The 25908-nt window shown below is 42.9% G+C and overlaps 1 protein-coding gene across 1 annotated transcript in view; it reads right to left on the bottom strand.

Annotated features, from left to right (window-relative positions):
- The window catches only part of MYLK (myosin light chain kinase), a 313404-nt gene that overhangs the window by 78664 nt on the left and 208832 nt on the right, over window positions 1–25908 (bottom strand). Inside the window, exon 18 of the mRNA XM_027845152.1 lies at window positions 18999–19067. Within this exon, the coding sequence (XP_027700953.1) occupies window positions 18999–19067 (69 nt within the window). The remainder of the gene's footprint in view (window positions 1–18998; window positions 19068–25908) is intronic.

The raw sequence follows: 25908 nt of genomic DNA on the forward strand, positions 1-25908 counted from the left end.
ATCTACACCCTATTTAAAGATACAGTTGTAAACTTACCAACCATTCTTCCCTTCTCCTCCTAACCCCTCAAAGGATCGGAAAATGAAAACAATGTTAGAAAATCCAATTTGCCTTTTTCACAGGCTCAAGGATCTTAGCTTTTGGTCTTGGCCAGGGAACCTTAGCTGGATGCTTTCATTTTCAGTTCAGAGCCCTCTATTTTGACGGCTTGCAAAAAAAGGGATGCCTGACAAAAAAATAGAACCGTGATATGAAAGAAGTACCTATCCAGTAAACAGGAAGTCTTGGCTTTGAAGCCTAATATTGCCTGTGAGCCTCAGAAGTCTCATTTTAGGAAGGAAATATGGTACAATGGCAAGCAAGTTGGATTTGGAATCAGAGGATATGAGTTTTAGTCATCGCTCTAGCATTTACTCTCTTTATGACTTTGACCAAGTCATTTAACTTCTCCGGTCCTTAGCTCCTAATGTATAAAATGAGGGAGGTGTGCAAGATGACCTGCAATGTTGCCTCTCAGTGGCAAATCTTCAATCCAATGAAAAAGTTATAAATTTATAAATCACTATGCAAATATTAATGTTTAGCACAATGCCCATCGCATGGTTCGCACTTAATAAATGCTTATTTCTTTCCCTCCCTTCCTTCCTTCCTAAATATCTAATTCCAGACTGGACTCTTTCTGCCACAGCTCACCTTAATTAACCAATCAATCAGCCAATCAACCAACTAGCCAAAGAGTCATTTAATTATTGAGCACCTACCATCAGCATAATTTGACTCTTCATTCTCTCTCACCCTCCCATGTCCAATCAGTTGCCAACTCCTGTTTCTACTTTTGCTCTATCTCTTCTACATGCTCCCTTTTCTCTCTTGACATCACCACCAGCCTGGTGCAGGCCTTCATCAATTCATGCTTAAGACTACTGCAATAGCTACGGTTGATCTCCCCGACACAAGACTCTTCTCGCTCCACTTCATCGTCCACTCATTTGTCAAACTGATCTTCCTAAAGCTAAGATCTGAATCTGTCCCTCTCCAGTCAATAAACTTCAGTGGGTCCCTAGTACCTCCAGGATAAAATATAAAATCCTTTGTTTGGAATTCAAAGACCATTAGAACCTGACCCCTTCCAATCTTTCCAGTCTTCTTATGCCTTAGTCCCCACCATGTAATCTGCAGTCCAGTGACAGTGGCCTCCTTCTATTAATTGAACACAACACTCCATCTCTCAACTCAATAATTTTCACCAGCTGTATGCACCCCATGCTTGGAATGCTTTCCCTCCTCACCTACTCCTAGTTTCTATGGTTTCCTTCAAGTCGCACCTAAAGTCCCACCATGCTAGTTAACTTTTAGGCAGTGAGGGATATAAGGGGATAGGGACAGGGCCTGGACCTGTGAATTCATTGATATGAGGATGAGAAAACTCCCCTTACCAAATTTGCCGTATCGCCTCCTTCTTTACCACTGGTAGTCTTAGAGAGCAATGGGATCGAACTCAAGTAGAAATGGAGACTTAGCTCTTCTCAGCAACACAATGATCTAAGATAATTCCAAAGGACTCATGATAAAATATGCTCTCCACCTCCAGAAAAAGAACTGATGGAGTTTGAATGCAGATCAAAGCACACTATCTATTTTTCACTTTCTGTATTTTTTTCTTTGGGTCTGGTCTTCTTTCACAACATGACTAATATGGGAATATGTTTTGCATGATTGAACATGTATAACCTATAATCAATTTGCTTACTGTCTCAGGGAGGGGGAAGGTTGAAGGAGGGATAAAGAATATTTGGAACTCATTTTTTTCTAAACTGAATGTTAAAAACTGTTTTTATATGTAACTCGGGGAAAATAAAATATTATTTAAAAAAAAGAAATGAAGGCTACTAAACCATACATAAGGAGCTCTGTAGCCAGCATATTGACTTAGTTTTAAATTTTAATATTGTCTTTCTTTTACGGTCTTTTTATTTATTTGTTAAATATTTCCTAATTACATTTTAATCTGATTTGGGTGGCACTTGGGGCCAGGTGTTTTGAAACCTCTGGACCACAGTATTGCCTAGAGGGATATAGACACATTCATAAATTCATTCAGGAATAACGTATGACAAAATATAATTAGAAAAATATCTGGAAGTATATAGAATAACGATAGGTATCATTTATAAAGCTCTTTGAGGTTTATAAAGCACTTTACATATATTATCTCACTTAATCCTCAAAAACAACCTCTATAACTATTTCAATTTTATAGGAGGAAACTGTTGAAGTGATTTGACCAGGAGCACACAGCTAGTGTCTAAGGCAAACTGAGACCTGGGAAAGATCTTAGCTTAAAAAGGCCAAGGTCTCCCACTGCATCCTGGGCCATCTCTAGTGGTCCTGATCTATGTCTTGCCACTGGACCCAGATGGCTCCAGAGGAGAAAGTGAGGCTGGTGACTTTAAATGGCCCTCCTTCACTTAAATCCAATTCACCTGCAAGTCATGACATCACCCTCCTGATGTCATTGGTTCTCTTCAAGATTGAAGGATAAACAACAAGTGTCAGAGGGAAGGTTTTAATTCAGGTCTTCCTGATTCTAAGTCCAACTCTTGCCATGAGGCCACCTAGCTGGCTTTAGGCAAAGAGAGAACAGAGAGGTCAATGGGGATTTGGAAGAGGTAAAACTTGAGCTGGGTCTTGAAGGATGGGTGGGATTTGAATTGGTATAGAAATATGAATGGTGTTACAGGTGGGGAAAACACCATGAAAAAAGGCCTGGAGGTAGGAATAAGCAGAAATCCTTGGGAAGATACTGAAGTAACAAGGTTTTGTACCAAAGAGCTGTAGATGGTGAATTTGTATAGATAGGACAAAGTAGCAAGATTATGGAAAAGCTTAAAAGCTGGGCTAACAATAATGACGATGACTCTCTCATGTAGTGCTTTTAGATTTATAAAGTACCAAGGAATTTGTACTTTATCCTGAGGACAGCCAGGAGCCATTAGAGATTTTTGAGTAGTGAGTGATAGGATAACAGTGATGTGTGCAAGGAAGCTTAGTTGGCAGTAGTATGAAGGAGGTACCTCTGGAGGGTGAGGGGTAAAAATGGAGGCAAAAGGTCAAGTATAAGAAATGACTGGATATGATGTGATGAAAGGTGAGTCTGGAAGGCCACAGTTAGAATGAAAAGGAAGGGACAAATATGGCAGATATTTGGAAGAAAAAATTTACAAGAGATGGTCATGGATCAGATATATGGGGTGAAATCCAAGATACCAGATTTCTTTTTTGTGTGCCTGGGAGAATAGTAGTACCACTGATGAAAATTTGGGAGAAAAGGTTGGCTTGAGGGGAAAAGATGATGAGTTTTAGTTTTGAATGTGTTGAGCTTAAAGTGTGTGAGATATTTCATCAGAAATATTCAGCAAGCATTTGGAAATATGGAACTAGAATGCCATAAAGAGGTTGGTTCAGTAATATGGACTTTGGGATCAGACACAGACAACTGCTGGAGTGCAGAAATGGATCAATTCTCCAAAAGAAAGAGGAAAAGGACTGACTCTTGAGCAAATGCCCACAGTTAGGAAGTCAGAGGAAAAAAATTAGGATTTTGGAAGACACAGAGAAACAACAGTCAGGACAGGTGGAGAGAGAATCAAGAATGAACGAAAAGGCTTTTATAAGTACTTATTATGTACCAGGCACTGTGCTAAGCAATAGTTATACAATTACTGTCCCCCCCCCCCAAAAAAAAGAAAGAAAAAGGAAATCCTTGACTTGTAAGAACTTACATTTTAGAAGGAAAAGAACACCAAAAATAAAAGAAGAAGGCATTTTAAGGACAGAATGGTTAAATTGTCAAATGTCTCAAGGATAATGAGAACTGAGAAAAGATTCCTGAAATTGAGAGGAGGTGGTCCCTTATGACTTTTAAGAAAACAATCAGTAGGAGAACATTGTACACAGTAACAGTACAATGACTGACCTGGATAGACTTAACCCTGTAAGGATCTAAGACAACTTCAAAAGACTCATGATGGAAAATGCTATCCACATCCAGAAAAAGAATCATGGAGTCTAAATGCAGATGGAAGCATACTATTTGCTCTCCTATTCTTTTGTTATTTTATTTCTTCTTTCTCATGGTTCCTCCCATTAGTTCTAATTCTTCTATGCATCATGACTAATGCAAAAATATGCTTAATATGAATATATAAGTAGAGCCCATATCAGATTACATGCTTTCTTGGGGAGGGGAGAGGAGAGGGAGGGGGAGAAAATTTAAAACTCAAAATCTTATGTAAGTAAATGTTGAAAACTAAAAATAAATAAATTATTTTTTTTTTAAAAAAGAAAGCAATCAGTCTACAAGTATTTAGGGACCACCTACTATGTGCAAGGTACTCTGATAGGTGCTGGAGTGGTTCAAAGCAAAAGTCAGACTGTGGATCCTAAGCGTAAAGGAGACGATTAGTAGTGAATGACTAAACGGTAAGGAAAGGCACAACCATCTTCACAAAGCAGGCTCTTCATACAATACTTTTGCATCTGTAATGTTCAGTCTACAGAAGTACTTGAGTATCATTTATCCAGTAAGAAAGTTTGGTGGTCAAATGATAGAACCAAAATGACAGTTGGGGGAAGAGCAGGATTAGTCAGAGGGGACCCTCCACCCTGCTCTGTCATGATTAAATAAAGAGAGGAGGGAGAGATTGAAGATGATGGAAGAAACGGATGGAGGTGTGGGAGCAGGACCTGGCTGGAATCTGGTACAGCAATGGAGGGTTAGCCTCAAACAGATCAATCAACAAGGCTTTGTGGAGTGACTTTTATGGACGAGGCCCTGTACTAGCCCTTAGGAAAACAAAGATAAGAAAGGAATGGTGTCTGCCCTCAAAGACCTTAAAGAAGAGTTAACTTTTTCTTTTGAGATTAGGGGAAAGGTTTGGGTATTGTGGCACATGCACATAATTCCTGCTACTAGGGACACTGAGGCTGGTGGACTGCTTGACTGTGGGAGTTCTGAACTGCAATAAGGCTAAAGCTCATCACGTGTGTGTGTAGGGAGATGAGAGAGGAGAGTTTTGTAGAGGGAGGGAGTGAAAAAAGAGGCGAAGGGGAGGGGGGGAAGAGAAAGACAGAGACAGAGAGACAGAGAGAGAGAGAGAAGGGAAAGGAGAAGAAGCAAGGGGGGAAGGGAGAGAGGTGCAGAGAGGAGGGAGAGAAGGGGAGAGAAAGGAGAAGGGAAGGAAGATGATGAAAGAAGGGAAGAGGGAAAGAGAGAGGAGGTAGAGGGGAGAGAGGTGGGAAGAAGTGAGAGGGAGAGAAAAGGAGAGGGAGAAGAGGAGAGAGTGGGAGAGGGAGAAAGAGGAGCAGAGAGAAAGGGAGAGAGGGGGAAAAGAAAGACAAAGGGGGAGAGGGGAGGGCGAGGGATAGAGGGAAAGGAGAAAGGAGAGAGGGAGAGAGATGGGGGAGAAGGAGAAGAGGGAGAGGGAAGGAGTGAGAAGGAAGATGGAGAGAGAGAGACAGAGAGATGAAGGGGGCAGGAGAAGGAGAGAGACAGAGACAACCCTAATATTATATATACAAATCTATAATATATGTATATGTTTATTTTATAACATATATATTATGTGATTATGTGTGTGGAGAGAGAAAAGGGGAGAGAGAGAGATTGGAAGAAAGGATAAGTTGAATGTGGAAAATGAAATGGAGGTAGTTAAATGATGAAACTCACACTAGAACCTGGATTTCTTAATAAATTAGGTGGTGAAATTATCCGTTAAAGTGTGTGTCAAGTCAAATCAACAAACATTTACCAAGTATATAACATGTGCATGCTAGATGCTAGGGAGCGGCTGCTGTGGGGAGGAAGCGACCAAAGGAGTCATCAAACGCTGCCCAAGCTGCCCTCTTTGGAGCATCAGCATGGGTCCCACTGAAGCTGGGCAGTATGGATTCAAAAGGGCAGTTAGATGGGGCAGTGGGTAGAGTCTGGCACACTTGAGTTCAAATCCAGCTTCAGACACTTCCTAGCTGTGTGACCCCAGGGAAGTCACTTAACCTTGTTTGCCTCAGTTTCCTCATCTGTTAAGTGAGCTGGAGAAGGAAATGGCAAATCACTCCAGGATCTTTGCCAAGAAAACCCCAAATGGGGTCACGGCAAGTCAGTCATGACTGAAATGACTCAACAACAATATGGATTCAAATGGGCTTGAAGCGCATTTGAAGTCTTCTGAAGACATCTCTTCAAGTCTCCTTCCACACAGGCCCATCTCCTGTAGGTGTAACCACATGTAAACAAGGCCCGCTGGTGGCTCATGAACAAGTATTGATGTTTCTATGTTTCCTTGTAAAACAGAATTCATTGCATCACACAGTTTTGTGTAGTTTCTGTTATTTTCACAGATTCTTTTTTATGTTGAATTCTTATAGTCAGCTTAAATCTTAGATACTGCTTTTCAAAAAAAAAAAATCATCAGTCATTTCATTAGTAAGAAGCGCCCCCTTTGAGGTGACACCTTCTAGGAATACAGGTGGATACCTGCTCTGCAATTTCTAGTCTTAGTGACCTGCTTGGGGCATGTGACTTGCTTGGGGCATGAGACTTGCCCCAGGTCACACAGCTAAGAAAAGCAGCATCACTCTCTGCCAAAGACTCGTGAAGGGAAGAAGCCAGGCCTAGGTAGGGTTTGGCAAGCGAGGGCTGAGTCCCCACTTCATGGGAGCTGTAGCAGAACAGTTCAGGGGCATTGGATGGTGACGGTAGCTGCCTAGGTCCCTCTAGACTGCAACTCTGCGCTGATCTAGCTTTTTTGTGTCTTTCTCACTCTAAAATGAACATACCTAGGCCAAGTTTTTGTTTTCCAATTGCAAAAAAAAAAAGAGTCCAAAGAAACAAATTTTTAAAAGCATAATAAAATCACATAATTATCTATATAATATCTTGCCTTGGACAGTTACTAGCAGTCAAACCTTGGCCAAGTCATTTAACTTGTGTCAGCCTCTGTTTCCTCACTTGTGAAAATGGGGATAATGAGTGTACCTACCTCATAGGGTTGTTCTCAGTATCAAAGGAGAGAACATATGGAAAGCACTTTGCAAAATCTTTGCTGTTGCTATACAGCAAAGCACTAGTAGGTATAAGGAGGGATATAAAAAATAAGGCACAATCTCTGCTTTCAGGGATCTAATCTAAGGCCGGAAAGACATGTTCACAAAGGACTATAATATGAGTACACACATGAGTGTTCCTGAGAAGCGAGGAAATCACTTGGCACCTGGAATGATCAGAAACATCGTGATGGTGAGCCTTGAAGGATACGTAGTTGGGAGATGTGAGAATATAACCTATACATTCTATCTATCTATCTATCTATCTACCCATCTCTCTTGAGCTCATTCTTTCCAATCCTGTTCCCAGCTGAAATGGAGATGTTGGCAGGGATACACACACACACACACACGTCCCATCTATATAATAATTGTATGAATAAAGGCCCCCCCCAGGGCAAAAGGCTCAATAACTATTTGCTGAATGAATGATGGGAAATTGCTATAAAAACTTTTTTTCAAGAAAGTTTTTTACATACCCTTAGGCCCCTTCAAATTAACAGGAATTACTGGGAGAGTCACCTCATGATGCTGAGACTCAAATACCTGAAACCCCAATATTCTACTTGACTATTGGGTCAATGAGGGCAGGGGCCTAAATCTCACAGATCTTTATCCCTCTCCTCGAGGCACACAAAAGAGGCTTAATAATCAGTTGTTGAATTGAACTGAATAAGTTATGATGGCCAAGGGACCCGAATCTATGAAAGGACAGCCAAAGTCAAACCACAGACAGGGCACAGAACACTTACATAGATAACCCTATTGTCAGCATTACAGAATCCCAACTTCCCCCTTTTGAGTCAGACGTTGGTCCCTCCAGGCAGTTATAACCTAACCATTACATGGGCACCAAAAGCAGGAACAATGCAGGTGCCATTGGAAAATTTCACCTCCTTCCCAGCAGTATACCCAGACCTACTCCCCAGTTTACCTTGTGTCATTGCCCATCAGAGGGCAGGAGAGTGGGCTCTGTGCTTCAGGTCAGTGACCAGTGAATTAGAACCTCTCCCTTCTTCATTTTTAGCGGCACAGGGTGAATTACACTATCTTTCCCCAGTAAACCTGCTCTTCTGACTATCTCTATTACTGTCGAGGGCACCGCCATCATCCCAGGAATCCAGACACCCAACCAATTGCTAAATTTTGTCACTCCTATCTCTACAGTCTCTCCCATCTCTGTCCTGGCCAGGCTCTGGGGCCTCTCTCCTGGAATTTTGTAGTAGTCTTTTGATTGGTCTCTCTATTTCAATTCTCTCTCCACTCTAATTCATCCTCCATGTAGCTGCCAAAGTGATTTTCCAAAATGCAGGTCTGAACATGTCACTCTCTTATTCAACAAATTCCAGTGACTCCCTATTCATTCTAGGATCAAATATTATTTCATCTTTAGCTCTTTCATTTTTATTTCTATTTTGTGTAAATTGTACAATGCACATAATTATTAGAACAAGAGTACAAGTATATAATTTATAAAGAAGTAAAAATAAGTATGTTGGTACAAGGATTTTTTACTGATAGAGGTGTATTTGGAGACCACTGCTCTAGGTTGTCAAGTTTTTCTGGTGGCATCGTTATAGAAGCAGCATCAATCAGCTGTTTATTAAGTGCCTCCTAGGTGCTAGGCATTGGGGATATAAAGACAGAAAAGTACAGCCCTAGACTTCAAGGAGCTTACATTTCATCAAATGTAAACTTGACGTTGTAGAAAGAATACTAGGCTTATACTCAGAAGGCTTGAGTCCAGCCCTGTCATTGACTACTTTGAGCAAATAGTATTTCTATACCTCATTTTACCTATATGTGAACTGGGAAGATCACCATACTTCCATTACCTACACTTCATGGTAGTGGTGAAGAAAACATTTCGTGGGCATACCATCCTTATCTTAGGACATTTTCCTTGTGAAATCTCAGTGGAGATGGAGGAGAACTGAAAAATTTCTTTTGTCTGGTTCCCCGACAGCAAGTTTCATAGAATCCCAAAATGTAAGAACTGGAAGGAAACCTGGACCTTTTCCAGTCCCAGCCTCCATCACGGGGAAGAAAATGAATCTCAGAGAGGCTAAGCGATTGGACGATGGTCCCAAAGCTAACCAGTGGCAGAGTCTAGATCAGAACTTAGCTGTCCTGATTCCTAGTCTAAGGCTCTTTCCACAGCCCCATATTTCTTAGGCACTGCCCTATCACAAGTTCTCAGTATTACTGGAATCTAAGTAGAAGATTTTACTTCCTCATCTTTATTTCCACTTCACCACGACCATGAAGCCTAGCACACTGTCTTTTTTGGTTCCCTGCTACCTCTTCAATGTTTGTTCATTTACCCATCCATCCAATCAATCATCTAAACATTAAGCACCTATGATGTACAACACACTGTGCTAGGTGCTAGGGGAGATATGAAAATAAATAATACATAGTCCCTGCCCTCATAGGGATAACAATCTAGTAAAATATAATCCAGTTAAGAGAAAAGATATAAACAGAAATACAGACATAAACAGAAATACATGGGAGAATGGTTTAAACCTAAGGTACAAAGTGCCTGACGAATTCAGTCCCATTGGATGATTATTGACAATGGAGTTGTAAGGGAGGAGGTGGCAACTGAGTTGGCCTCAAAGGATGGTTAAGTTTAAGGAAATTCCAGTCATAATGAATCTGAAACAGGAATTTGTGAGGGTATGGTCAAGAAATGCTCCAGTTCAAACTTGGAGTCAGGAAGATCTGGGTTCTAATGTCATCTTGGGCACTTACTAGCTGTATGACCCTGGTTAAGTGACAACTTTTTGGGGGGTCCCAGTTTTTTTCATCTGTAAAATGAAGGGGTTGAACTCAATGACTTCTAAGGTCCTATGCAGCTCTAAATCTGTGATTCTAGGAGCCTAAAAGTATAGTACACTTGGAACAGTGTACTAGGAGATCAGACAGGAAAATTATGTTGGATTTACCCTGTGGAAGGGCTTGAATGCTCGGCTAATAAGGTTTAGGCACTGAGGGTTTCTGAGTCAGAGGATTGTGTGTGACGTGATCAGAGCTGTGTATGAGGAAGATTAATTGGGTAGCAGCACATAGGATTTCAACAGAGGGGAAAGAGACTAATTGTGGGAAGACCAACTATGAGACTATTGAAATGGCTCTGTAGAGAGTTAATAAAGGCCTGAACTAGGCCAATGAGAGTAGAAATCAACTTCTGGATTCAATATCCAGTTTGGAGGTCAAATCAATAATAGGACTTTTTGATTAATAAGATGGAGTGTGATGGAGAAAAGAGACATTAATGATAAACCTTGAAGTTTTGGGTTTTAATGACTGGGACAATGGTGATAGGGCCTTGCCTTCAACAGAAACAATGAAATCAGGAGTCTTTCTCTGTTTCCTAAAGGTGAGAGGACATTCTGTTCTCTCTGAAAGGAAGCTCTGTCTGGATTAGGAAGAGGGGCTGAAGTGTTCCCTTAAGTGTTGGTCTTAAATTCTTGCTATGAAGCATTCCATAAACACCCACAGCAGGTCTCAAGATCCAGGGAAATGTGGCAGCCCACCATCCCTCTCTCTCTCTCTCTCTCTCTCTCTCTCTCTCTCTCTCTCTCTCCCTCTCTCCCTCTAGGTCAGTCTGTCATCCCTTTTTCTCTCCCTACCTCAGAAAAGCCAGAGATCTCTCTCTCTGTCAAATTATTGGCTAGGAGGAGGGAGCAGGGAGAGGGAGAAGATAACAACCATCAAAGCCAGACATCCATCTCCCCACACCACCACCTAGCTATGGCAGTGGGAAAAGACAGAGAAGAGAATCTTTGCAACAGGTTGGTAGGAGACAGTCTGGTAAACAGTGGAGTCAAATAACCTTGGCTCAAACCCCATCTTTGACTTTTGAGCTTAGGGTTTCAGTTTCCTCATCTATAAAATGAGGAGGTTGGACTAATGGCCTCTGAGGGCCTTTCTAGTTCCAGATCTTTCCAGTATACTCCGATGTGTTTATGTAAGTTATCTCTGGGGTACAGTGCAAAAGAGCCCTGGCTCTGTAATCAAAGGGCCCAGATTCGAATCCTGCCCTCTGTGACTGGCCAATTCAGTTAACTTCCCCAGGCCTTGCAACCTTCTCCTCTGAAAAGAAGAGGGAGTTAGACTAAATGTCTTCCAAATTTTTTTGCATCTCCGGATCTAAGATCCAAGGAGTAAGCAACAACTTCCAGTACATCCCAGGGAGAGGCATGTCCTCTCTATCTTGGATTTCAGTCTATTCCTCCCTTATTTTCCAATGCTGGGCACACATAGGGCTCCCCCACACAGGGCCATGTTTCGTGCTAGAGAATCACTTCCTGATCCTCTCAGGACTAGGCTGGCTACAGTGCCAGAACCTCACAGCTGCACACATAGGGACAAACCCACTAGACAGGCCACCTTCTGAATGAGGCCTTTCTAATGCCCCAGATGCCTTCCTTGCCAATGTTACCGTGCATCTGTGTTGTACATGTTTTATTCACAGGATATTGCCTCTATGTTAGAATGTAAGGTCTTTAAGGGGCTTACTTTTATGCCCCACTTTTATACTCTTACTTTTATACCGCAGTAGTTAGCACAGGGCCTGGCACATGGCAGGTGCTTAATAAATGCTAACTGATTGACCACATGAGGATAGTCTAAAGTGAATATTCAAATTTCACTGGCATTTTCCTGACAGCAGGCACACATCTGGATGCTCTCCACCTGTTGAGAGTCAGTGTGAGCTCAAGAACTTTGAAATTGCCTTTTATCATTAGGAATGGCAATCTTCTCAGCAGAAAAACACATCCCAAAGTTCACAGAAAGGTTTTGGATTATTTACAGTTTTGAATGATAGGTCGCTACTCTGTAACAGCAGGGACAGATTGCCAGGCCTGGAGTCAGGAAGACTTGAGTTCAAATCTAGCCTCAGATATTTTGTGGCTGTGTGCCCCTGGGCAAGTCACTTAATGCTATTTGCCTCAGTTTCCTCATCTGTAAAATGAGCTGGAGAAGGAAATGACAAACCACTCCAGTATCTTTGCCAAGAAAACCCCAAATGGGGTCACAAAGAGTCAGACACGACTGAACAACAAAAATGACTCTGCAATAGCATGGGAAATTCAGTTGGCTGCACTCCTGATCCACACTCTCATTATCTAGGGGCTTGGACCACTAGAAGGAAAAAAAATCCCTTTTCCCTTCTCTACCTTCTTTTCTTCCTCCTACTTCTCTCCCTCCCTTGATCCCTCCCTCTCTATCCACACAGACTTTTCTGAGTCTAGCCTTCAAGGCCTTCACTTCTCAAGTTGGCTTGGCTTCATCTCTCTACTCTCATTATTCTCATTCTCTAGTATAACTCCCTTCTCCAACCAAGAGTCTTCTTGCTGTCCCCTACACAGAAGCCCCTTATTTTAGTCTATGTTCTTCTTTCAAGTTATTACTAACATTCTATATCTTCTCCATCAATTAATGTCCTCCTCTTTTTCTTCTAAATTTTGGCTTAAAAACTCCTCATCTCCACAAATTTTCTGGAACCAACCCCACCAAACTCTGATCATATTTTTGTTTCCTGCCCAACCATACCCCATTCATGGAGGCATTCAGTGTGAATTATACCTGCTGGATTTGGAATCAGAGAACAAGATTGAAATTCTACCTATGCTATTTACTGCCTGTGTGATCTGAGCCTAGTAACAATGTCTCTGAGCCTCATCCGTTCATCTGTAAAATGGTGGGGCTGGACGAGATGGCTTCTAAGACCCCCTCTGGCTCCAAGTCTATGCTCCTCTGGTTCTATGCATAGGTACGGTCTGTAAGCGTTGGTACACATTTTCAAGAGGCCCATGTCTTGCTTTCCCCATTAGATGGGAGACTCCCTTAAGCAGGATTGTGACTCTTTTTTCCCTCATATTCTCAGTCTTTTCAGAAAGCAGATTCCTTAGAGCTCTGGGGGTGGGGGGGGTGGATAGAGGGATGAGCTCTGCACAAACTCAGTGCTGACACTTCACTCACACAGCTGTCAGTGGAAGGGGTGGTGGTGAGGAAGGAGCAACCCCAGTCTGACAAGCAAGGCAAACAGTGGGCGGGGGGGGGGGGGGGGGGGGGGGGGGGGGGGGTAGAGGGGGGAGATGGATTTCTTAGTTTAGATACAACCTATGTTAGCCCTTCACAAGAGGCATGAGAAACAATGAAAATATGCCAACAATTAACATCCAATCAAAGGACACTATGACCAAGGAGTGGGCAGCTATGTAGTACAGTGGATAGAGCACTGGGCTTGGAGTCAGAAGACTCATCTTCATGAGTTCAAATCCAGCCTCAGACACTTACTAGCTGTGTGACCCTGGGCAAATCACTTAACTCTGTTTGTCTTGGTGTCTTCATCTGTAAAATGAGCTGGAGAAGGAAATGGCGACCCACTACAGTATCTCTGCCAAGAAAACCCCAAAAGGGGTCATAAAGAGTCAGACATGACTGAAACAACAGGACAACAACATGCCCAAAGAATCTATCTGTACTTTCTCAAGAATTAAAAGGAGAACAGGCCTTAAAAAGGTCATCTCCTGCCTCTAGACAGGAAAGACCCTTTCCCAGCCACAAAGAAGATGTCTTCCCATTTCTCAAAGAAGGAGGGAACATAGAAGGCTCACAATTTGCAAAGTCAACTTTAGGCTCTCCAGTAAGAACTAGAAGGAAACTTCCACGTCTATGTAGTAGTGACCCCTGTCCTGTCAATAGGATTCCATTAAACCCCTGATCAACTATTCTGCCTTAAGTAAGAGTCTTGCTGATAATGAATATGCCCTTGGAGAGTTTTTCATGCCAAGCCTGCAGTTGGGAAGACCTGAGTTCAAATCTGTCTTCAAAAACTTTCTAGATACTCATATACTTCAAAACATGCTCCATTAGGAGAGATAAGGAAACTTCTCTACCATTTTGCCCTCCAAATGAATGAATAAACAGAAAGTGGTTATTTAGTCTAGTATCCACCCTCTACATGGGATCCAGAGCCAGGAGGGATGTTAGAGATAATCTACTTCTAGTCCCTCTTTTTTTTTTGCAGATGAGGAAACTTCCAGGAAGTGCTTAATCAATACTTGTTCACAGGCTAATTGAATCCTACAGAAGTACAGTGGATTGTCCACAGACCACCTTGGTACCAGAGCCAGGATTTAAATCTAGGTCTTCTGAGACCAAATTTAGTGCTTACCCAACTTCTACTTTCTCCAGCTGACCCTGGATAGTGAGGTGTCTACACTGGTTTCAGAATCTTTTCATTGCTAGGACTGACCTTGAAGGGTCCTCTCCTTCACTATTTCTTTCTTTTAGGCAGAATCAAACAAAAATGATCACAAAGATAATACTCCCTCTATTATCAGATACCTCCAAAGAAGAGCTTATACCTTCCTCTGGTTACCCATTCTGTTGTTCAGTAATTATGCAGTTGTGTCTGACTCTTCATGACCCTATTTGGGGGTTTCTTGGCAAAGATACTGGAGTGGTTTGCCATTTCCTTCTTCAGCTCATTTTACAGATGAAGAAACTGAGGCAAACAGGATCAAGTGACTTGCCCAGGGTCACACAGCTAGTAAGTGTCTGAGGCCAGATTTGAACTTAGGAAGAGGAGTCTTCTTGATTCCCAGCTCAATAATCTATCCCACTGCACCACGTAGCTGGCCCACCCACTCTAGTATTTGTTAATCAAGAAGCCATTATCTAAGCTGAAAGTGAGGAAACCAAGGAGACTTGGAGCATTATCACTGGCTGTCCCCCAAGCCTGGAACTCTCCCCTCATCTCTGCTTCCTGGCTTACCTGGCATCCTTCAAGTCTTACTTAAAGTCCCACCTTCTTCAAGAAGGTATGCCTGCTTTTTCTTAAACCTAATGCTCTTCCTCAGTTTACCCTGCATGTATCTTGTTTGTACACAGTTGTTTCCATGTTGTCTCCTCCATTAGACTGGGCTCCTTGAGAGTAGGGACTGTTTCTGACCTTTCCCCAGTGCACTGAATGCTAACTGACTAACTAATTAAAGACTTTGCCAGGATTCCTCTCGGCCTTCTCCAGAGTGCAGAAAGACAGCTTTGATGAGCTCTCTCCTTGATGGGCTCCAGCCCTTTCCCTGCAGCTGTGTTTTCTTCTCTTCCCATCTCATACTCCCCCACATCTCTTGGGATTTCTACACTATCACATGCTAAGGACAAAGGAAAGATGACCTCTTATCCCTAGAACAACGTCCTTATACATACTCCTCCAGTATTAACAACTGTATCTGACCCTGCATTGGTACAGCTATTCCTTATGCCTGAAACACACACCTCGGCTTGTTCAAATCTTTCTTTTCCTTCAAGACTTAGCTTGAAGATGCCGCCTCAGTGAAAATCTCCTTGATTCCCTCTAGCTAAAAGAGGAATCTTTACTTCCTCAAATCTTACAGCACTTTCACCTGAATGTCTCCTTTCTCCTTTTGCATTCTACATTATATCGCATTTATTTATGTATATATGTCTAGGGATAGCTAGATGGTACAGTAGATAGAGTGCCGAGCTTGAAGTCAGGAAGATTCATCTCCCTGAGTTCAAATCTGGCCTCAGACACAAGTCCCTTAACTGTTTGCCTCAGTTTCCTCACCTGTAAAATGAGCTGGAGAAGGAAATGACTCCAGTATCTTTGCCAAGAAAACCCCAAGTGGGGTCATGAAGAGTCAAAATGAATGAAATGACTAACAAGATAATATGTCTTATCCACCCCCCTCCCAATAGCCTGCAAGTTCCTTATGGATAGGGCCTGCATTGTTTTTCATGTAGGAAGACTTGGAATTGGGTAAAGAGGACTACCTCTGGTGTTAGAAAACCTGGGTTCAAATTGTACCTCTGATGCTTACTGCCTGTGTATCCTTGGTAAGTCACTCGCTTTCCCTGGTCCTCAGTTTCCTCATTTGTAAAATAAGGGGCTGGATGACTTTGGAGGACCATCCCAGCTCTGGATCTATGAGCCTATGATTATCTTTGTGCCTTTAACTCAGTGTCTCACACATAGTAGGTACTCAATATAACATTTATTGAATTGAACTGTGTCCATTTCTAACTGGCATTCACTCTGGGGTCTTTTATGATCCCTTGATCTTTCCACTCATGCTCACTAATAATTGCACTCTTTAGAGAGATAATTTGTTCTTTTGGTAAACTCTTTCTCAACTTTCCTGGGGGCAGCTAGGTGGAACAGTAGATAGAGCACTGGGTCTAGGGTAAGGAAGACCTGACTTCAAATCTAGATTCAGACACTTAATAGCTGTGTGACCCTGGGCAAGTCACTTAACCCTGTTGGTCTCAGTTTTCTCATCTGTAAAATGAGCTGGAGAAGGAAATGACAAAGTACTCCAATATCTTTGCTATGGAAATTCCAGATGTGGTCACAAAGAGTCTGACATGACTGAAATGACTGAACAACAAAAAACAAATTGTCCCCTTCCCCAATCAATATCAATCCTTGTAGTGGTCACTTCTTAGAACTTTCTATGAGTTCACAAATAGCAGGTGTTTTATTATTAAAGTCAGCTTGATTATCTGGAGTTGGGCCATCTGCTTTTGTGATTCATCCACTTAGTAAAGGTTTAATCTCAGTCTGGTGTTCCACCACCTCCTCCACATCCTCCTGTTACCCAGGTGATATATACTCATTACACTATCATCCTGAGCTAAATATCATTAAGAAAATAAATCTGTTGCCAGGAGGAAAAAAAAAACTTGCATATGAAAAGAAACGAGTTATGGTGGGAGAGAGAAGTGGTTTTTGCAGTCACCACCCTGGTACAAGCCCTCATCACCTGTTGCCTAGACTAATCTCTCCCTGCTCTAGTCTGCCCTCCACTCAGCTGCCAAAGTGATCCTCCTAAAGTGAAGGTCTGACTATATCACTCCTCCCCTACTCAATAAACTCCAGTGGCTTCCTATGACGTCTAAGATCAAACATAAAGTCCTCTAGCTTTTAAAACCCTTCACAACATGGTCTCTTCCTACCTTTCCAGTGTTCTCCCTTGACATGCACTACAATCCAGTACCTTTATGCTGTTCCTCCAATAAGACACGCCGCCTCCCAAACTCCCTGCCTGTCCCCCATGCCTGGAATGCACTCCTTCCTTGCTTGGGCTACCTGGCTTCCTTCAAGATTTAGCTCAAATTCCACCTTCTATAGGAACCCTTTTATGGTCCCTGCTCTCTTCCCCACAGTTAGTAGAGATTTTCCTTGGGGACTACCCACATTTTACATTTTATAACCCTTGTAGATACATAGTTAATTGTATGTTGTCTCTCTAATTAGATGGTGAGCTCCTTGGGGGCAGGAACATTGTTTCTTTATTTCTTTCTCTTTATTTTCTCTATATTTATCATATCTTTCTCTTTATCTCCAATGCTTCGCACAGTACCTGGCACACAGTAAATTCTTGCTGACTGAAAATCTGATGAATATTGAATCAATTGAATCCTCCATTTCTGCATGAATAATCTAGCTCTGGTCCCTCAAGTATCTGATAGATAGAAATCATTGCAACTGGGGACACTCCTCTGCTATATGAAAATGGGAGATGTCAAAGCACAATCCTTTCAAGAAGACTAGGTCCAAGAGTTAAGGCCCAGTGGAGGGCAGCATCTTGTCTGATGCTTAATCAGGAAAAGAGCCAGAAATCACAGAAAATGGAACCTTAACACTGGAAGGCATTTCAGGCCATCTACTACAATCCCTAAACCTGAAAGGGCATGAGCCCTGTCTACTACACTCCTGACAAGAATCTTCCAGCATCTGCTGGAAGTGATAGGGAACTCACAACCTTCTAAGGTAGGCTGCTGTTCATTCGATTCTCACACATTTACAATTATTTGAAAGCTCTTAATTGTTACCTCAACCTGAAATATGTTTCCTCATCATTTCTACCAAGTGGTTCAAGTTTTCTATCTTATGGAACTATATGGAATCTAAGAGTAGAAAGGGACTTCAGAAATCATTTAGTATGACCCATTACCTTAATAGGAAATCCCCTCTACACCACTGTAAATAGTCAGTCACTCAGGCTTCATGAGATGAAGATTTCTAGAAATAGGAAACTCACTGCCTACCAAGGCGGCCCATTCCATTTTTGTACCGCTTTTAAGAGTTAGAAAGCTTTTCCTCATAGCATGATAAAATCTGCCTCTGAAATTTCAATCATAGGATTCCGGTTGGAAGGGATCTTAAATGCCACCAAGACTAATCCCCTCATTTTACAAAGGGGTGAAGTGACCTGCCGAGAGTCAAATAGTTTGGCAGGACTCAAACTCAGGTTGTTCTGGCTGTAAGTCCAGCATTCTATCCAGAGGCAGCTAGGCGGCACAGTGGAGTCATAAAGACCTGAGTTCAAATGTGACACTTAACTTGTGTGACTCTGGGCAAGTCATTTAATATCTGTTTGCCTCAGCTTCCTCAACTGCAAAATGGAGGTAATAATAGCACCTCCTTCCTAGGGTAATTGTAGGATCAAATGACACATTATTTGTAAAGTGCTTAGCACAGTGCCTGGCACATAGTAGGTGCTTAATAAACACTTTTTTTTTCTCCTTTCTCTTTCTATCTACTGTGCTACCTACTCTAGCCCTCTGGGGCCAAGCATAAGAAATCTCTTACAACTGACTAACTTTTCAAACATATGAAGACAAGTTATGCATCTCTCCCAAGACTCTCTTCTCTGTGTCTAGGATTCTCATTGAGACGTCTTACCATCCAATATAGGCATTTATCCCTATTAAATTCCACCTTATAAGATTTAGCCCAGGTCTGAAGAATGAAACTTTCCTCCTTCATCCCCTATTCCACAACCAGGGACCTCTTAGGCAACTCTACCATGGCGGAGAGAAGAAACAGAAAGAGGAGATCACTTACTTTCAGTTCCAAGGACAGGAGGGACTGAGCTCTTAGACCGTCGAGATTTCATCTGAGTGTGTGGAGCATCTGGAATGAGATGAATAACAACAATGAAAAATAATCATGGAGTTGGATACCAAACCAAGTGGCTTCTGTGGGTCGAGACAACATGTTTCTGCCTCCCACACCCTGACCTCTACCCAATCTATGGTCTCTTCTCCTTGTTCATTTCCAGTTGACCCGAGGACTTCCTGAACAATGTGCAGAACATGTGAAGATGGGTGGCCATCATCACTGACTGGAAATGGGACACCTTGCTAGGCAGGGGGCTAACCAAGGAGAATCTCCTTTATAAATCAGATTGACAGAAAATATTAGGTTCTTGAAACTGGCATGTATTGAAGGGCACACTGGGTGGTGGTGAGTAGTGCTGATGTGGGTTAACTCTACTGCTTGCAACAGAGTGGGATTTTGTCCCAAGCCAATTTTGCATGAAATAATTAGTTAGGGCTTGGAGTCACCTTTGTTGTCAGTAAAAGGTGTCCCCAAAATCTTAGTGCAGTTTTAAGCTTTAAGATCATTCTTGCATCATTTCTTTCCCTATAGCCTGGTATTACGGAATTGGGGGGAGGGAAAAAGGGGAGCAGTGCAGTATTTTGGTGCAAGGCTCCAGAGATCATAGGATCAGCATAGACTTAGTCCTGAAAGGGTATCTCAGAGGCAATTAAGAGGCCCTTTTAGTTCAGTTTTAAGCCACTAAGACTTTGGGAACAACCATACCTTACCCTGCATGCAGGTAAGTGGACTACTTGCCCTCCTTAGAACACAGTCGTCTCTGGGCTGAACATAAGCCATCTATCCTAGACCAGAATGCACTTCCCCCCTTCAGCTCCACCTCTTAGGAATTTTGGCCTTCCTTCCAGGTTCAACTCAGGCACCACTGTCTCTGTGAAGCCTCTCCTGGCCTCCCCAGTTAGGATTCTTTCTTTTCTTCATTTTCCTTGTGCGTGCTTATTTCCGTACATGTTATGCAGTTAGCCCCACTCTCTCCAACCACATAAACTCCTCCAGGGCAGGAGCTGTTTTTTTTCCTCATCTTTTTTTCCCACTAGGAGCTAAAGAAGGAGGAGGGGGGCTATCCTTGCCCTCCAGAGAACCTTGGCAGTGAAAGGATGGGCACATACCCGAATTCGGGTCAAGATGAAAATTTACTAGGCCCAGGTCATGGGCTTCATATATGACAATGAGTCATCGTTCCATGGAAAGAGCTATGGACTTGGGGTCATAGGACCGGGGTTCAAGCTATTTAATCACTCTGGGCCTCAGTTTCATCCTAGCTTCTAAGGTCAACTTTCAGCACTGTCTATGATGATTCTGTGAGTCTGGGATCTGCCACAACTATTACATCTCCTCAAAGCAAAACCGTGCATTTTCCACCCCTCAGTTCCCATTGATGTTGTTGTTCAGTCACATCTGACTTTTTGTGACTCCTTTTGGGGTTTTCTTGGCAAAGAGTGGTTTGCCATTTCCTTCTCTAGCTCCTTTTACAGACGAGGAAACTGAGGCAATCAGGGTTAAGTGACTTGCCCAGGGTCACACAGCTTGTAGGTGTCAGAGGACAGATTTGAACTCAGGTCTTCCTAACTCCAGGCCTGGCACTCTATCTACTGTACCACCTAGCTGCCCCTCACTTCCAATAATAACAGGCTATTGAGGAAAACAAATGCAAGGATAATCTTAGAACTCTTCCATGTTCTATATTTCAGTCTTAATTTTCCACTTTAATGGGGGACCTAAGGGAAAATGGAGAGAGACGGTAAATGAGTCAAAATAAGGGATAATGTACCCTGTTCCCTTCAACTAGTAAAAGGATCAGGTGAAGGAAAAACACATAGAAGGCCTGGGTTGAGTGGAAATGGACAGTGGGGATGCATCTTTACAGGTTGGCTCTATTATGATCCATAGGCCCTAACATTCTACTCACTACCCTGCCCCCTAGAGATGGTCCTTAAGGATGGTACTGGATGTGTGTGGTGGGGTGTATGGAGGAAAGGGTGTGGAATCTGCCTTCTTCTCTCTTTTAGGAAGTCCCCTTCCTATCCTTTTCCTGCTTGTGCTGGAAAGCCCAGTGGGAGGAAGAAGGGGGTGGGAATTTCTAAAGGAGGCTCTTGCCACATTCCTGTGGCTTGGCATGGGGAGGAGTTTGGCGGCGTGTTGGGGTCCATCCATCTTTGACTCCACCTCTAGGACTGGTTGGGGGGATGGTAGGGGACAAACTTGCTGTTGAAACAGAACTCCCTTTTCTCGGTGTTTGCTAATCTTAGTCTCTGGTTTAGCCTTTAGACTGTTCCTGGAAAGGCATGGTGAGGGTCATAGTAACTCTGACCTACCTGCAGAACTCATTCCTTCTCTCATTCTTTCTTACTCTATAGGACCTTGGAACACCCCTCACATAGGCTCTCTTGAGGTCTTCATACTAGCCATGTTTTCCTTCAGCCTTAATGATAAAATTGCTGTCCATGACATAGGGATGGATGGAGGGTTCAGTTTATGGGCTACCTAGACCCTTTGACATGGGCTTGTGGGCAAGACTCATGTATGTTTTTTAAATGGTCTACAGTCTCTGAAGGTTTCCCCTGGTTTCTGAGGAACATGTCCCCTCAGATAAGTGGTAAACAAACCTATAGAAGGGGTTAAGGTTAGATACCATTGGGATTTAGAGCTAGGAGGGACTTAGAAGTCATCTTGTCCAAATCCCTCATTTTACAGCTAGGGAATTGAGGCCCAAAGAGATTAACTAATTCATTTGCCCAAGGTAACACAGGTAGTAAGTGGAATAGCTAGGATTTGAACTCCAGGTCCACTGGCTTCAAAATTAGCATTCTTTCCACTGTGACATACTGTATACATGTAACTAGAACTTCCTATCACTGTGGGATTGGCTGGGAAGGAAATACTAAGCTAGGTGAGAGGAGGGAGGTTTTGTAATCTCTTTTCTTGGATGTCTTTTTTTTTTGAGGCAATCAGGGTTAAATGACTTGCCCAGGGTCACACAGCTATTAAATGTCTGAGGCTGGATTTGAACTCAGGTCAGGCCGTTGCTCTATCAACTGAGCCACCTAGCTGTCCCATACTGGATGTCTTTAAGAAGTGTTTGAGAAAAGCCATCCCAGAGCTTATAACACTATATCCCCCTCTTCACTGCCACCTCACCTGAGGAGAAGGGAGCCCAGATGGCTACCACTAGAACTTTGGTGTGGCCATTCCAAACACCTCTCCCCACTCGCTCTCACCCCAGGTCACCACCAACCATTCTGTACTGATTCCTGGGAAGACCTCTATCCTTGAGGACTAAGTAACCTAGGGCATAAAGGCCCTGGACCAACTGGGAGTCAAATTATTTAATAATGAACACAACTGTGATTGCCCCAATTTCCCCATCACACATTAATACGCGTGTGCGCGCGCACACACAAACACACACACTTGTACACACGCCATTAATCAGGACTATTCTCATTTAAACAAAACACAATATAACACCTCACCATGGAGTCATCTGTCTAGTTCCCATTAGGTCTAGGGTTTCTCAAATTGCTGGTCAGGACCTGCAGGGTCACAGGGAATATTCCAAGAAGTTCCTGAAAGCCAGGGCTGCAGAGTGCCTGATAGCCTGATGGGTAGTGGTAGCAGAGAACTGTGAACTCTAGGGATGGGGTGAGCCAGTTTCCTCCCTATCCTGATCTCTCCTCCTCCCTTCCTTCCTGTAATATCTACTTTGGTGCCAAGAAAGTCCATGGTCATGGAGCTCCCAGCAGCTGCTGAGTGATAGTGCTGATTTGTAGAGGTGGACTCTGGGAATAGGGGATGTAGGGACTGAGGAACAGAAAAGCTTGGGAACCTTGGCTTAGAATGCTTTTCACAGCCTTCGTTCTGATGAGTGGGCCAAATGGGGAAAAATAAAAGGGGAAAGATGAACTTTGTTTTACAGATAGGTAAGGTGAGGCACACAATGAGAAATGTGATGGCTGTGAGAAGAGCTCAAGATTGTGAGGGCTCGATTCAGGTCCTAGGTCTGAAGAAAGTCATTATCTCCCCAACTGGGACAGTGACTTGCTTCTGTATAGAAATGAGCCATGCATTCTAGGGCAAATTCAGGCCCCTTGCTGTGTGATGTCATTGTGTACTGTCTGTTGGGACAGTAGATAGAGAGCACTGGGTCTAGAGTCAGGAAGACCTGAATTCAAATCCAGATTCAGACCCTTACTAGCTGTGTGACCCTCACAAGTCACAACCTCTGATTGCCTCAATTTCCTATTTGCAAAATGGGGATAATAACAGCAAGTACCTTGCAGGGTTGTTGTGAGGATAAAAAAGTACTTATCACAGTGCCTAGCACATAGTAGATGTTATATAAGGGCTTAGTCTCTTCCCTTTCCCAGGTGGCTAATCAAGGACAAGGAGTACCTGTGAGGGGGGAAGGAGGCGATGCAACTATAAACCTAACCTTTCCAGGCCTCAGTTTCCCCAACAGTAAAACCATACTATTCATCCTACCCCCCTCACAGGCTTGCCCCAAGGAACAACATACTACAGAGAGAACACTGAATAGCATAAAGCATTATACAAATGCATGGCGCTCTTACTGGTAATGATTTGCACGTTCCTACAGCACAGACTGTTCTCTCATACTGGGATATTCTGTCCTTTTTTCTCTCCCAACCCACATCATCCCTGCCCTCTTCCAAACCTGCCTCGAAATTGGCCAGCTCCAGGGAGCCTTCCCTAAATAACTCTATTTACTCCCCACTAGGTTTGCTCCCTGACTCTGCACCTACTCGGTATCAGGCCCTCAGCTTACTTATTCAGCTGAACTGGTTTATCTCTTTTGCTTTGTGGGTATTTTTGAAAGTCTTTTAAAAAAAAAGGCATATATATCTTGTTGTCTTGTCTAGTTATGAGGGGTAGGGGTATGGGGGGTCAGTAGTTTAAAGGAGGAATTGTCTCTCCTCTCAGATGGAGGGCTGCCTGAAGATATAAGCTGTGGACCTCCTCTTTCTTCTCCCCTCTATCACCCAGGACGGGGATCCTCTCATAGCAGGAGCATGGTCAGTGTTGTTGACTGAGGGACAGATTCACCTCCGTGAGAACCAAAGTAGTGAGTGGGCTGGAAGAGCTGTTGTGTTTAATCAAAACCAGCTTTGTATTCACACAGCTGCCCAGGGGATAAAAATAATAGTAATAAAAAAACTTTTTTTTTCCAAGCAGTTTGTATTTTCTGTCTATTTTAATCATTTTTCTGCTGAAACTGAGCTCCATCTCCCAATCCGTGCCCCAGGGCCCAAGTCCTTTGCTGGCCTGGTCATGCCCCGAAATAAACTTGGGAGAGGAAAATGGAGGTGTGGGGAAGTGGGGGGCTGCTGCTTACAGAGGAAAACTTGTCCTTATATGGTTAATCTTACCCCATTCCACTCCTAGGATGGCTCTGTAGCCTAGCTCCCCAGGGGCAGGGACATGTTTGTTCTGCACCCACTCCAACCAGCTGATACCACATGGTCAGATGCCAGGCAGGGAAAACGAGGCACTGAGAGAAGGAAGAAGGGGTCCCTGGGGGTCCCCATGCAGTGGTAGGGCAAAAAAGCCCAAGCTATCTATCTGATTCTCTCTTGCTAACATCTCTTTCCCCTCAGTCAACCCTCTCTCCCTCACTCTGGCTATAGGACAAAGGACTGAGGAGAGAATGAGTAACTGTACATTTTTTTTTACCCTGGAAAAGAGAAGGCATGAGGGTACAAAGAGTATGGAACTTTAAGTCTTGCAAAGCACTTTTCATATATTATCACATTTGATCCCCACAGCAACCCTAGGAGATAGGTGCTATTATAATCCTCATTTTACAGATGAGGAAACTGAGGCAGAGAAAGTAAAGTGACTTACCTAGAGTCACAGAGCTAGCAAATGACTGAAGTGAAATTAGAACTCAGGTCTTCCTGACTCCAACTTCAACACTCTATCCACTTCACCACCTAGCTGCCTCAAAGAAGCCATAATAGCTCCTTTCAAATTCCTGAAGGGCTCACATATGGAAATAGATTTATTCCATACTTCTTTAGGTAGGACTACCAAGAAGTTATAGGTAGAGAGAGAAAAAAATATAAGAAAAAATTTAATAATCATTACAGATATGCAATGATAGATTGGGCTATCTTGCTCCCCATAGACTGGGGTTATCTCACTCACCATCAATGGAAGAGCTCTGAGAGTGAGTGACCACCTGCCATGGATGCTTATAAAGAAGACTTCTGCCTTGGGAGGAAGTTTGAAGTAGATATCTCCTGAGGTCCCTACCAGATCTAAAGCCTATTCTAAGAAAGGTTTCTACGCTGTTCATCCTTACCGATGCTGGAACTGGAGAAACTGGATTCATGCTGGAGCAGGAAACACTGATGTTAGACATTTGGAAGAATTTCCAGACAACAGATACTTTTACAGGCTAGGTGCTGGAATCTCTTCCAAGAGAATTTCCATAATAACCCAGATTCTCATCTTTCTTGTCAGACTACGAAAGTTTAAGGATCATTCTTCTTCAGGGGTAGGGAAAGGACTAGGTATGATCCTAGTTTATTGTGACTGTTTATTGAGGTCAGTGGAAACAGCTCAGGATTTAAAATCAGAGGACCTGAGTGTGAATCCTGGCATGGCCATATACATACTCAGAGATGGGAGTATACAAAGAGGGTTGGGCTTGATGGCTTTGAGGGTCCCTTCCAACTCTGAATCTATTGGACTATGATCCTTACTAACTCTGCGAATTCTTAGGTAATGGTAACAAATCCACAATCACAGCTGATGTGTATAAAGTTGCTACCTACTTCTTAGAAATACTTTATATGTACGTTCTCATTTGAGCCTTACCACATCTTGTAAG

The sequence above is a fragment of the Vombatus ursinus genome, unplaced genomic scaffold (genome assembly GCF_900497805.2).
Source record: "Vombatus ursinus unplaced genomic scaffold, bare-nosed wombat genome assembly UNPS02014959.1, whole genome shotgun sequence".
Lineage (NCBI taxonomy): Eukaryota > Metazoa > Chordata > Mammalia > Diprotodontia > Vombatidae > Vombatus > Vombatus ursinus.